Source organism: Seriola dumerili, unplaced genomic scaffold (genome assembly GCF_002260705.1).
Source record: "Seriola dumerili isolate Sdu_G_001 unplaced genomic scaffold, Sdu_1.0 BDQW01000002.1, whole genome shotgun sequence".
Classification (NCBI taxonomy): Eukaryota; Metazoa; Chordata; class Actinopteri; order Carangiformes; family Carangidae; genus Seriola; species Seriola dumerili.
In genome coordinates, this window is record NW_019174257.1 from 11,119,863 (window position 1) to 11,131,929 (window position 12,067).

Sequence of the window (12,067 nt, forward strand, 5' to 3'; positions counted from 1 at the left end):
CTTGACTAAATATAACAGGACTGGACTGGGACGTCATGTGGGGAAACAGAGGAAATAAAGAGAACAAGAGTTTTGTTTATTAAACTCACCTAAGCAATAAGAAATCAGTTTTCCATTTATATTGAGTGATATACCATGATTCTTCTCCCACTGTATCTAGCTACAGGCCCCTGACCTCATTTCCACTGGTTCACTGTCCAAACAGAGTTGATATCCAGTCACTGCCACAGTATTGCTGCTGCTCTCCTGATCTGTCCCTCCCTCTGCCTCCCACAGCCCTCTGTTTCACCTCTTCACTCCCACTTCTCTCGCCTGCCATCCTGCACCGTTGATGCTTCCTAATTCCCTAGTCCTCCAGAACCCGCTGTCTTTCACCCCTTTGGATACCTAGCTTTGCTCTATCATGATTTTGTGTGTCTACCTATGTGAGGACCATTGTGAGTTTGTCAGTAGTTATTATGGTTAATATTAGGCTTAAGATGAGGGGAAAAAAAGGATTCAGGTTCCTATCAGCAGCACTTACCTGCCGTCAAATTCAGCTTTTGCCTGATGGTGTTGGAAGTCTATACACATTATCTTTACACTATTTTGTGTTTGATCTGATCATGCCATTTGTGTGACATGTGATATACAGGGATCTTATATATTGCTTTATACATTTTTATTTGTTTTGTTTTTGTACTCTGAGCTTCCCCACTACCTATTTTGTATTTGAAGGGCTCTTAATGCCAACCCTGTTTATCTCTGCTATGGGGACAGGAGGGAGGGAAGAGGGATACTTGTGTACAAGTGTTTGTGTCATGTTGGAGAAATTGTAATACCAATCAGACAGATTTCAAAACAAAACAAAACAATATGCACTGTGTGTGTGCTGACAGCAACAATCTGAAATACTTTTGGGGGAAATTTTTTTATATCTGATCTATGCAACATTTCACTGTTAAGCACATTATTATTCTAAATGGGTCCAAGTTTATTTCCTATTTATAGCCAACACTATATTAGTGTTTGCTAATGTAGAAGATTACAGGAAATGAACTTGATCCCAAGCTCTCTCTAAGCAACACTATTATGGAAAAATGGCCTATAATAATTAACGGATGTGTTAGTTAGTTAGTCTCTCTCTGGTATTGTATAGACTTTATTTGGTGGCTCACCTTAACACATTTTTTGTATTTTTGTTCTACTCTGCATAGAAATACAATAAAAGAAAATGGGACTTCATATTGACTGATTGAAAAAGTCTGCTGGAATAGTGCATTTATGTGCAACTGTATAGATTTGGAAAGAAAAAGAAGTTCCTCCTTATTGGATGTTAGATGTTAGTATCACTGTTAATGCAGTGCTCCTGTGTGTTGTACATTCTCCCTGTGCTACTGCAAATATAAATTAGCTTATTAGTACTCAACTACAGGTGATTTAATTGCACTTGGTCCCAGCCTAATATACAATAAATTAAATAGCTTCACAGCTGACTCTTAAATGTTATAGGCCCTCCCCTCACCTCTAATAGCACCTCAAATAAAGCCTTATCCTGTGGGAAACACCATCCACTGCACCAGCCGGATGGATGAACATAAACAATAAAATGAGACTTTATTCTTTCAGAGACAGGATGGGTGAGAGTTCAAGAGTTTTGTCTCTGGATGATGCAACGTTAGTTAACAATACTAACAAAGGGAAGTTTCAAACCAGCTACTTTTCAGAACATGCCCCTTTGTTTCGCTTGACATGCAAATAAAGGCTTTTTGAAATGTTCTTAAAAGACTCAAACTTCTCTTTTGTTGTTTTAAGACAGCTTTTATTCAGGTCCCTCCTACACACCTGCACATCACAACAGTCAGGTGTGCTGAAGGCCTGTTCCCTTTCCCTTTCATACTGACATCCTTGAGAAACTTCTTAGAGAACTTTTGACAGACAATAAGCTTCTCTCTCTCTGTGTTTGTCTCTATCTGTCTCCCAGGTGTTCCCCCAGTCACTGTGAGCATGGAGGTAGATGTACTCAATCATGGAGCACCTTCCACTGTAACTGCTCCAACAGCGGCTACAGAGGAGCCACCTGCCACAGCTGTAAGCAACCGGCCACGGGCATCAGAAGGTTTTTAAAATGCTTGAAGCCCAAAACACAATGACACATATAGAAGATGCTAAAGTGGTGAAGTCATCAGTACTTTAAGTTGTCTTATTTTCTGTCATTACCACTCTTTAGAAGACAGGTATTAGTCAAATTAAAATCTGATGTGATGATAGACCATTGTAAGATACTTAACATTTGATTATTTACTTAAAGCTGCAATAATTGAGCTTTATTTTTGTTTTGTGTTTATTTATTTTTGGCCACTGCAGCATAACAAGCTGCGAACACAAAATTGACATATAAAGCTTTCATCATGAATTGTTAGAAACCAGTTTCCTATTTAACCTATTGCATACTTAGCAGACATAGATGTGTTTCTGGCCATCTCTGTGAATGTTAATTAATCATTCTCCTATAGCTCTGTTTTTGGTCTCCACCAGCTTGTGAGGGAAACATCTGACTCTAGTATGTTCACCAGTTAGTAGCTAACTTAGCTCATGGTTGGTGTTGGCTGGGTAATGTCTTTTTTGGCAGGGCCTGTCTTATAAAAACAAATGGCGCAGATTGAGTGCCTGAATGGCTGAGTGATGAAGTTTCTTTTCTTCTTCTTTCAAAATGACTTGGTGCGAACAAGCTTTGTTGACAACCAGGTGCACTTGTCACTAGATTAACTGACCTTTCACACCCAATTAGCGCCTTTTTAATCAGAAAAGCACCTAGTGACAAATAAAGCAACTTCTTGGACAAACCTAAGCCACTTTATGTAGAAGAGTCACCAGTACTGCCCTGCGAGTACAAGGCAAAACTGTCTTTGCTGCCCACATGGCAGCTGACATGAATGAGCCTCTAACTTTCTCTCTGAGTGATTATTTTACAAGTAAATACAGCTGAAATCACAGCACAGGCGGTGTCTTTCATTACACGTTTGTTTCTCCAAATGTTGGAGAAACACACATGTAATGACCTGTTACCGACGCCTTCAGAGAATGTGGTTAATATTCCAGACATGTTCTCATTTCATCTGCTTTAATAGCAGTGAGACCCCATGTCCCCAAACAGTTAATTTCCTTGTGTCCCTTTTTTCCTATTCTGTTGTTTCAAAAACTTTAATTTGCTGTGTTCAATCAGGAATAGACTAAACAGATTGGTGGTACTTCATTATGGTGAGAAAATTAGACTTCCATTTAATTTTTTTTTCTCGAAAAGGTCTTATTTTTGGCTCTCTGACACCTGCAGATGGCCCTTATCTGTGGTCTTACTGGTTCATTTTAAATGGGAGTGCATATTTGTGTGATGTGTGTATGTGTGTGAATCCAACTCCAGGCCAGTGTGTAAAGGGACTTGAGTGTAAAGGCTGCTTTTCACTCACGTCCCACTGGACACAAAGAGGCAGAAGCTCATGCTGAAATCAAACACCTGCCACTCAAACTCTATGGCTGTGTCACAGACGAAAGAACTTCTAAAATTTACATTTCCTTTATAGATATTGCTGAAACTAGGATGAGTGATTTCTGATATTTCAGGAGCATAAACAATGCATAACAAAAACATAGAAATAATTTCTTTTTCCTTTTCTCAAAGGAAAACCATTTGTTTTGCAGAACCACTGTCTGATTTGAAGAGAAAGGCATCAGTTGAAAATGACTAGTGTGCCTGGATGGCTCAGTTTTGAGATATGATATTGTTTTTCTCCTAAAATGTAACTACTACATAAGAAAATACACAAAACAATGATTAAAGCAACTCTGAATGCTGAACTTATACATTTTCTTCCTAATTGCATCAGTTACTTCAAGTGCATATCAAGTTAAACATGTTTTACTATGATAAATAAAAACTTTGATGGCGATTTATTCAATGTTTTACATTATCTGCAAGTCTGTGGAGACATGCGGGTAAGTTTGCACCAAATTTAATATGCTGCTTTTTAACAAAAATAGCCTGGTTGGTAATACATAGTGCAGAAATAAAGTGCCACTCTATCCACTGAGAGAAAGCTAAGGAAAGAACAAAAGGAAGACATGCTGCTGTAGATGAAAGATACAGTTTTCTCCCACTTCTCTCTTCAAACAGCACACATCAACCTCAGAGTCACAGAAACTGCTGTGAACTTCTTTCTTTTTGCTGGGTATTTTGGTTTTAGAAGTCTGAGGCTTCCAGGTAGTTCATTAGTAGAATCATAAAAAAGAAGCAATTAAGAACTGACAAAAACATGGGCGCAGTAGGTATAGAAACATTTTAACGGGTTTCTGAAAAAGAAAGAGAAATCTATAATCACCTTACCTTGCGAGGCAGATGGATTTCTTGCAAACAAGAATCCATCTCGCCAGGCTCCAGTTGGCTTGTGGTCAAACTACAGTAGTTCGGATCAGTGTCCCATGAGGGACGGACTACTGGCAGCCGCCATAGACTGTATATAAAAATGGGCATAGCCTCCGTGACGTCACCCACAGGTTTCTGAAGAGCAGTTTTGAAGCTCACAGTGAGCTGCTGCCACTGTCGCCATTTTGTCAGTGCCTGATTCGGTGCATGCCGGTTTGTGGCAAACATACAGTCACCCACCTGTCACTCAAAACGGCACGCCCTCAATTAATCCCAACTTTAATGACAAATAATGCCAGCTGTCATGAAGGAGGGAATTAGATATATAGAGACTAAATCTGTTTTTTTTTACCAGGCTGTAAACATGTTTACTTCTGCTGTAAAGTGGAGCATTTTAACATGGGGGTGTATGGGGATTGACTCGCTATTGGAGTCAGACTCTAGTGGCCATTGAAGGAACTGCAGTTTTTGGCACTTCTGTGTTGGCTTCCTTTTCAGCCCTGGAGGTTGCCGCTTGGCATGACAACAGTGAGAAGTGACTGATCACTAACAACAATGGTGGCTCCTAAAGAGGATAGCATAGATTCTGCTATAGCACCAGTTATATCAGAACTAGAGGGTGTTTCTTCATTGAAAGAAGAGCAGAGAGCAGCACTGAAGGCTTTTCTCAGTGTAAGTTATGTTTTCACTCTGCAAGAGGTTGATTTACCAACTGGCTCCGGGAAGGACGCAGAATCTGATTGGTTGAAATTAGCCTGTGACAGATAATTTTAGACAGATGGTTCATCCAATCACCTGCCAACACTCCGGCCCTTTTCCAAACAGTTTCCAACAAAACCTTCCCAGATGGTTCTTAGTAACAAACCATCTGGTGTGTCAGCTTAATAATGACCACCAACAATGATCACTTAAAGATCAACACCCACGCACATAGGAACAGGCCAATAAATTAATGTTAATATATTAATTATTGAAATACAAATACATAACAACATGCTCAACAATCTTGAGAACTGATTCATTGTTGAACTTCGTCTGGTTCTAGAGGATCTGCTTCTTTTTTTTCCCACAGCTTTTATGCACTGCTGTGAAAAATGACTGAGTGACAGATTGAGTAGCGCCTGTAGACAGCAGCATCACAACTTCATCTCCTGTACCAGTTGTGGAAGTATTAGAGGGAACGGTCACAATTATACTGTACAACAAAAAGGCATCTAAACTATAGGCTAAAACTGAGTCCCATTTAGGTTTCACACAATTCCAGATGAAGTGTCTATCCACGCTAACGGCTCTTTCTGGCTGTATTTTAGGCAGCCTAAATGACAACTTGTGCTAAAACAGCCACTGCCCTGAGATGACCAACACTGAGTCACCACAGGTTACTAAAGCACAGCTTGTAACCTTCCCCTCTAGTAGCTAGAAAACTCCTGAAACATGAACAGTTGTATTTTTAAGTCTAATTTTGAACCTTTTTGTGGCAAAGGATTCTTTCATTTGGAGGAAAGACCTCTGGGGTTCCTTACTGAATGTTTTTATGGGAGTTTTTAAGAATGTGGGCTCGCTCAGGGGTTACATTTAGTGTTGAAAGCCACTACACAGTAATGATTATAAATACACAGTAATGTATGAAATGTTTTTGTTATAATTAGCTCTAAATTTTGCCATATACAGTAGTTTAGAACATTTGGACTGGTATGAAGGCTTAGAACAAACTGCTAAATCATTTATATCCCCTGCACCATCAGAACAAATGACAGAGATGAACAGAAGTGAAGGGTGGAAGAGATGGCAGAGATGAAACAAAAAGAGAAATGAGGAGCATAGAGAGAAAGATGAAGAGAGAGTGAGGATAGGAGTAAGAGGAAGGTAAACAGGAGAGGAGATGGAGGCAGAAAGCATGTCAGGAGAGGAGAGGGAGTCCTGAGGCGGACTGTTCTTTCCACATAAATGGATTTCAACTTAGAGAGTGCCGACAGTATTTTAGGTGAGTCAAATTAGAAGGTAAAGAGATTGTGGCTTTGATTACACAGCTAAGCATTGATTGAATCTTTCTACGCCAGGGTGGTGTAATCAGCCCCGGGCTGGATCCGGGCCAACTCTGGAACCCCCGCCCCACCCACATACACATAAACTCCACCTCTGTGTTTCATTGTTATATTTGGTCAAAACCTTTCTTGAGCTGTATCATAGTCTCGGGAGTCTTCTTCCTGAGAAAAGACATGAGAAGAGGAGCATGTTGGAAACTTTTGTGTCTGTGCGTGCATGCGTGCACAACATAGCCATAAAATTCATGTTAATCCTGCTTTAGTTGCTATGAATGGATATTAATTATGCTGTCAGTTAACATTTTAATCAACACAGTGCATTTGTTTCTGCCAAAATATCCAGTCTCCAGTATAATATCCACCACAGCATTATTAAACTGTTCTTTATGGTTATGTTTAGTTCGGTTATGTTCTTCACTGTGACTTCAGACCCAACGTCCGTTCCCATGATCCCTCCCTGCCTAACCTTAACCAGAGTGTCTTTATTGCCTAAACCACACACAAGACTGTGGATGTGAATCCTGGTCTCTGGTGTGACAGCTGCTTGCTTTGTACAACCGCCGTCCTCCCCAATCACTTCCTTGCAAATCCACTGTCGCTAATAAATGTATCCCTCATTCATTCAAAAAACACATTGCCTCTGATTATAATCCAGCCACTGATTACATTTCCTACAAAACATATTTGCTCTTGCAGGTTAGTTGTATATAAATGTAATTTCTAGGTGACAGGGTTGTTTTAGTGATTGTAAAATGTATATGTCATGTGGCAGATGATAGGTTAATTGACAATATCTCCTCATTATGTTGATACAAGACATAATTTGTAGAAGACAGTTGTGTATTTGGACTCCTCTTCTATTATCTCTTCTATAATTTTTTCAGCATTAAATTATTTGTATTCAGTTTGGCTTAATCACTGCTGTCTTTTGTGACGCTTTTGAGCGCTCTGTATTTTGCAACATGAAAACACAGTTGCCCCAAAGTTTTCTGAACATAAAAAGCCCGCTTCCTCACAAGCCCCTGCTTCTTTTTTTTTTTTTTTCAAAACTTGGGAACACTTTCTCGATAAGATATCAAGATCAAGACATCACAATGCTGATTTGATAGTAAAGTGGTGCAGTATAAGAACCCATTTTCTATCTCATGAGCCAAAGCTGCCGATTGACATGGTGTACTGTGTTCTGTCGTGTTTTCCTCCTCAGCGACATATGAGCAGTCGTGTGAGGCGTACAAACACAAAGGCAACACATCAGGACATTATTACATAGACGTTGACGGCAGTGGACCGATCAAACCCCAGCTCATCTACTGTAACATGACAGGTAACACACAAACACCACTGAATCCTCCTCCACTCCTTTCCTCCAAAATATTTATTTCCCCTCGTCTTTTGCTTCCCTTCGTCTTCCCACCAGAGAACAGGGCGTGGATGGTGATCCAGCACAACAACACCGAGCTGACCAGAGTTCATTCGTCTCCTGAGCGAAACCGACATTCAGCCCACTTCGACTATGCCTCTGAGGAGGGGCAGTTAGCAGCCATCATCAGCCAGTCAGAGCACTGTGAGCAGGAGCTGTCCTACCACTGCAGGAGGTCCCGCCTCCTCAACACACCAGGTGAAGCCTGGAGGAAAAACTCATTCTGGTCTATTTTATGTTGACTCAGTGTCACTGAGATGATTTTTGTAGGAAAATGAAATATTTGAGTTTTACTGTCATAGTTAAGCATCCTCAAGTGCGTTTGTGTGTGTTGGAGGTGGAGGAGAGAGTGTAGTTAAAAGGAAAAGGACATCAGACAAAAAGGTTCTTCAGTGTCTGAGGGATCTATATCTGGAGCCAGAGAGAAGTGGTGTGAATCGTTGATTTAGTTAACTAACCAAAACATCAATGACGTTTTCTGTTGTGCATTTTCTCCTCATCTGCTGCAGCAGCTACTCTTTTATTTGCACCTCTCGATTTCTCATTTGTTTTTCTTAAACATCTGCTCACCTTTATTTATTCTCCTTAGGATGCTTGAGTTTCAAAGTGCACTGAGGAAAGTCACCCATCTTGTTTTTAACTGCGCGCCACCACTGTGTACACATACAAAACCTACTTATCAGGATGCTTGTGAGGGAGAGAAGTCTTGAGAGAGCAGCTGCCCATTATCTGTCCAATTTTATCAGGGAAACAGCAGTGGCACATGGTCAGAGTAGGGCAGCAAAACTGCAAGAATTCAGGACAGGGAAGTGACAGAGCCGTGTTGGTTTGTGTTTAAAACCTACAGAGAGGGACAGACTGTAGGGGTAAGGAAAAGAAAGGAGGCTCTTTTCCTTTCCTTTTTTCTATGTCCCATTTTTATATGCAAATCAAGCTTTGGATTTAAATATATCTACAAAATTTGTTGCGATGAAAACATAGGCCAAGATGAGTGACAGTTCTCTGTCAGAGATGTTTCTCATTCAGATGTGAGTTAATTTATCCTTGTGGGCTTCATTGTCTTACCTCTGTTGTAAAATTCATGTGAAATCCATCTCTGTTTTGCAGGATAACTGGTCCCTGGAGCAAAAAAGGATTAAAGTGTGTATTTGTGCACATGTGTGTGTTTCAGAGGGTGCTCCATTCAGCTGGTGGGTGGGAGGTCCGGATGCAGGTCAGGTCCAGACGTACTGGGGCGGAGCTCAGCCCAACAGCCGTCAGTGTGCCTGCGGTCTGCAGGACAGCTGTCTGGATTCAAATCACTACTGCAACTGTGATGCTGACTATGACCAGTGGTACTGTACTGTACATAAGCCTTTACATAAACACTGTTTTGAAGGTAGTCTTTTGAAAATATTTCCTTAGTAAGTCATTTATGAATTCTCATTAAGTGAGCAACAATGCCTCTTATTGTATTGTAATTATACCTTGAGAAATGTTTTAGAATGGTGTTTAAATTGTTGACTAATACTAAGGGGTATTATATGTATTAACAAACAACTGCCAACAATTAAGAAAAGAGAACTTTCCATAATCATGGTATCATAACAAATTATGGGGTTTAGGATGAAGGCAAAGAACACTATAATCAGTTATTTCCTATATCGATATTGACACCTTGGAGTGCACTATTGCACCAAAGCAAAACTGTTGGTGTAGCATGAAGCATGAGCATTTTTTATATGGTTATCTGCACTTTAATATACATGTACAGTGATTTACAATGCTGTGTTGTAGAGGGAATTACAGATTGGATACATTTTTAGTCATTCTAGCTGCATGGCTCGAGGGATGGTAATTTCATCCACCACTTTGGATCAGACTGAAACTACAGTGTTTGATAGATGGCCATGAAATTTGGTACAGGCATTTATAGTTCTCAGAGGATGAACCCGACTGACTTTGGTGATCCCTTGACTTTTCCTCTTGCACCACCATGAGGCTGCCATTAATTTATATGAGACATTATGTTTTCAGGTTTTCCGTCCGTCCCGTTCTTGTAAACCACGATATCTCAGTAATGCCTGGAGGGAATTTCTTCAAATTTTGCACAAGCATTCACTTAGACTCAAGGATGAACTGATTAGATGTTGGTGATCAAACACATTTTTGGCCATAACTCACAATTTGATACACTAACTAAACAAATGTCTAATAGGATAAAATAATGAAGTGATGACATTTTATATCCAAATGGTCAAAGGTCAACTTCACTGTGACATCATGATGTAACTCAGGAAAAGAGGGTGATTGGTGATTCTTTAACTTCTTATCCAACACCATCATCAGGTCAAAATTTCATTATTTCCACTATTTTAGTTTATGATCAAACACCTGCAAAACTAATGACATTCTCATCATTCTCAGCTGCACTTTTTGTGCTACGTTTTGTGCTACTGCAAAAAAATAAGATGGTGAACATGTCAAACATTATACCTGCTACACATGAGCACAGAACCACTGTGTACCAGTTGTTTCACTCTAAATCAAATTCTCCTTTGATTAAGATGATTAAAAATGTCATCCTTACTCAACTTTAATGTAACATAACAACAATTATTTGGTTGGAACAGCTTTAAAAAAGAGGGAATATGTTAACGTTTCTTATAAAGACAGGTATAAAAATACCTTGCTTCTGACACTCAGAACACTGACGGTTTAATGAAATCTGTGTTACTGCTCTAATCACAAGTCATTAATACGATTCAGTGTTTACCATCACATCCCGCCTTACCGGACTGAAAGGAGCCATGAGACGTCCGGGACAAATCCCAAGATATTTAAACATCCCTCTTCATGTTTTATCCTATCCTGTATTTAAATCCTTTTATCCATGCTGTAAGCAATTCTGTATTTAGGTCACCTTCCCCAATCCTGTGACCAATTCTGCAGCAGAGACCCATTTTCTCATATTGTAACCAATCGCGCTACTGTCTGCATAGCCAAAGGTCTTTATTTCTATTATCTCGCTTCCTAAATCTGTGCGACTCTGGCTCTATTTTTAAAGACTTTTTCTTGCCGTCAGTATCGCATCAGATTCACCGGCGCTGTATGTGCCTACAGTCCTAGATTTATTTTTTGACAAAAATTTGCAGCAACAAAGCAGACTGCTAGAATTTGAAACACCACGGAGCGGAGTGTGTGCGTGGCGAATGTGCAGATGAATCATTCAGCCTACATTCCTTCATAAAGTGGTTCCACAAAACATCATGGAGACACGTTGTGTCAGCTGAAACTCTTGTCTTCGTGTGAACAATTTTTCAAACACAGCGTGGTTTGAATTCAGTCGGGCACAAGTTTTACACCTGTTCTGTATGCATGAACGTTCATCTCGCTAACATTGATGTCCTCTTCTTCACCTCCATCTCCCTCTCCCCCTCTTCATCTTCTTTCCAACTCCCTCTCTCCCTCTTCCTTTTCTAATCAACCTCCTCCTCTTTTTCTCCACCTTCTCTTCCTCACATCCTTCTTCATATTCTAATCCTTCTCCTCCACTACTCCATTTGTCTCTCCTCCTGTGCCTCTTCCTTCTCTTCCTCCTCATCTACTCCTCTTCCTTCAACTCCTCCTCCTTCTTACGCGCATCCTTCTTCTCCTTCTCTTCCTTCTTGTTTTTTTTCTTCTCCTTGACCATCTTCCCCACCTCTATCCCTTTTTTCTTTTCTTCTCTACCACTTTTTCTCTTCTTCCTTCTTCCCACTCCTTCCCACTTACAGGGCAAATGACTCAGGCCTACTCACCTATAAGGAGTCCCTTCCAGTCAGGTCTCTGGTGCTGGGTGACATCCAGCGGCCGGGGTCAGAGGCTGCTTACAGGGTGGGACCCCTCCGTTGTCATGGAGACAGTAAGTCAATTTCAGTCACAGGTTATTTCTTTACAGTGTATGTGTATTCCCATTTCCCATGAATGGGAAAGTGGTCTCAGACTTTGGACCCCACCCTAGCTTACCTTCTCTGTGGGTATTTTAATATTATACATAGGGAATGTGTTTTCTGTAATAGTGTTTTGATGGAATACTATTTAAAGAATATTTTATTCAACTACACAGTGAGCTGCACTAAAGGAATCCCTATATACAATCTCTCTCCTGCAGCTAAAAAACAGTTTCTTGAAATATGTGAAAGCACATTTTAACTTTTTTGGAGATGTTTTGAATAGGTTTGC

General features: G+C 40.2%; 1 protein-coding gene across 1 annotated transcript in view; it reads left to right on the forward strand.

The window, feature by feature from the left end:
* LOC111237494 (contactin-associated protein-like 4) overlaps nt 1–12,067 on the forward strand; it is a 119,616-nt gene that overhangs the window by 80,629 nt on the left and 26,920 nt on the right. The window contains exons 11-15 of the mRNA XM_022766650.1: nt 1,964–2,070; nt 7,649–7,768; nt 7,862–8,062; nt 9,036–9,198; nt 11,620–11,747. Coding sequence (XP_022622371.1) covers nt 1,964–2,070; nt 7,649–7,768; nt 7,862–8,062; nt 9,036–9,198; nt 11,620–11,747 — 719 coding nt within the window. The remainder of the gene's footprint in view (nt 1–1,963; nt 2,071–7,648; nt 7,769–7,861; nt 8,063–9,035; nt 9,199–11,619; nt 11,748–12,067) is intronic.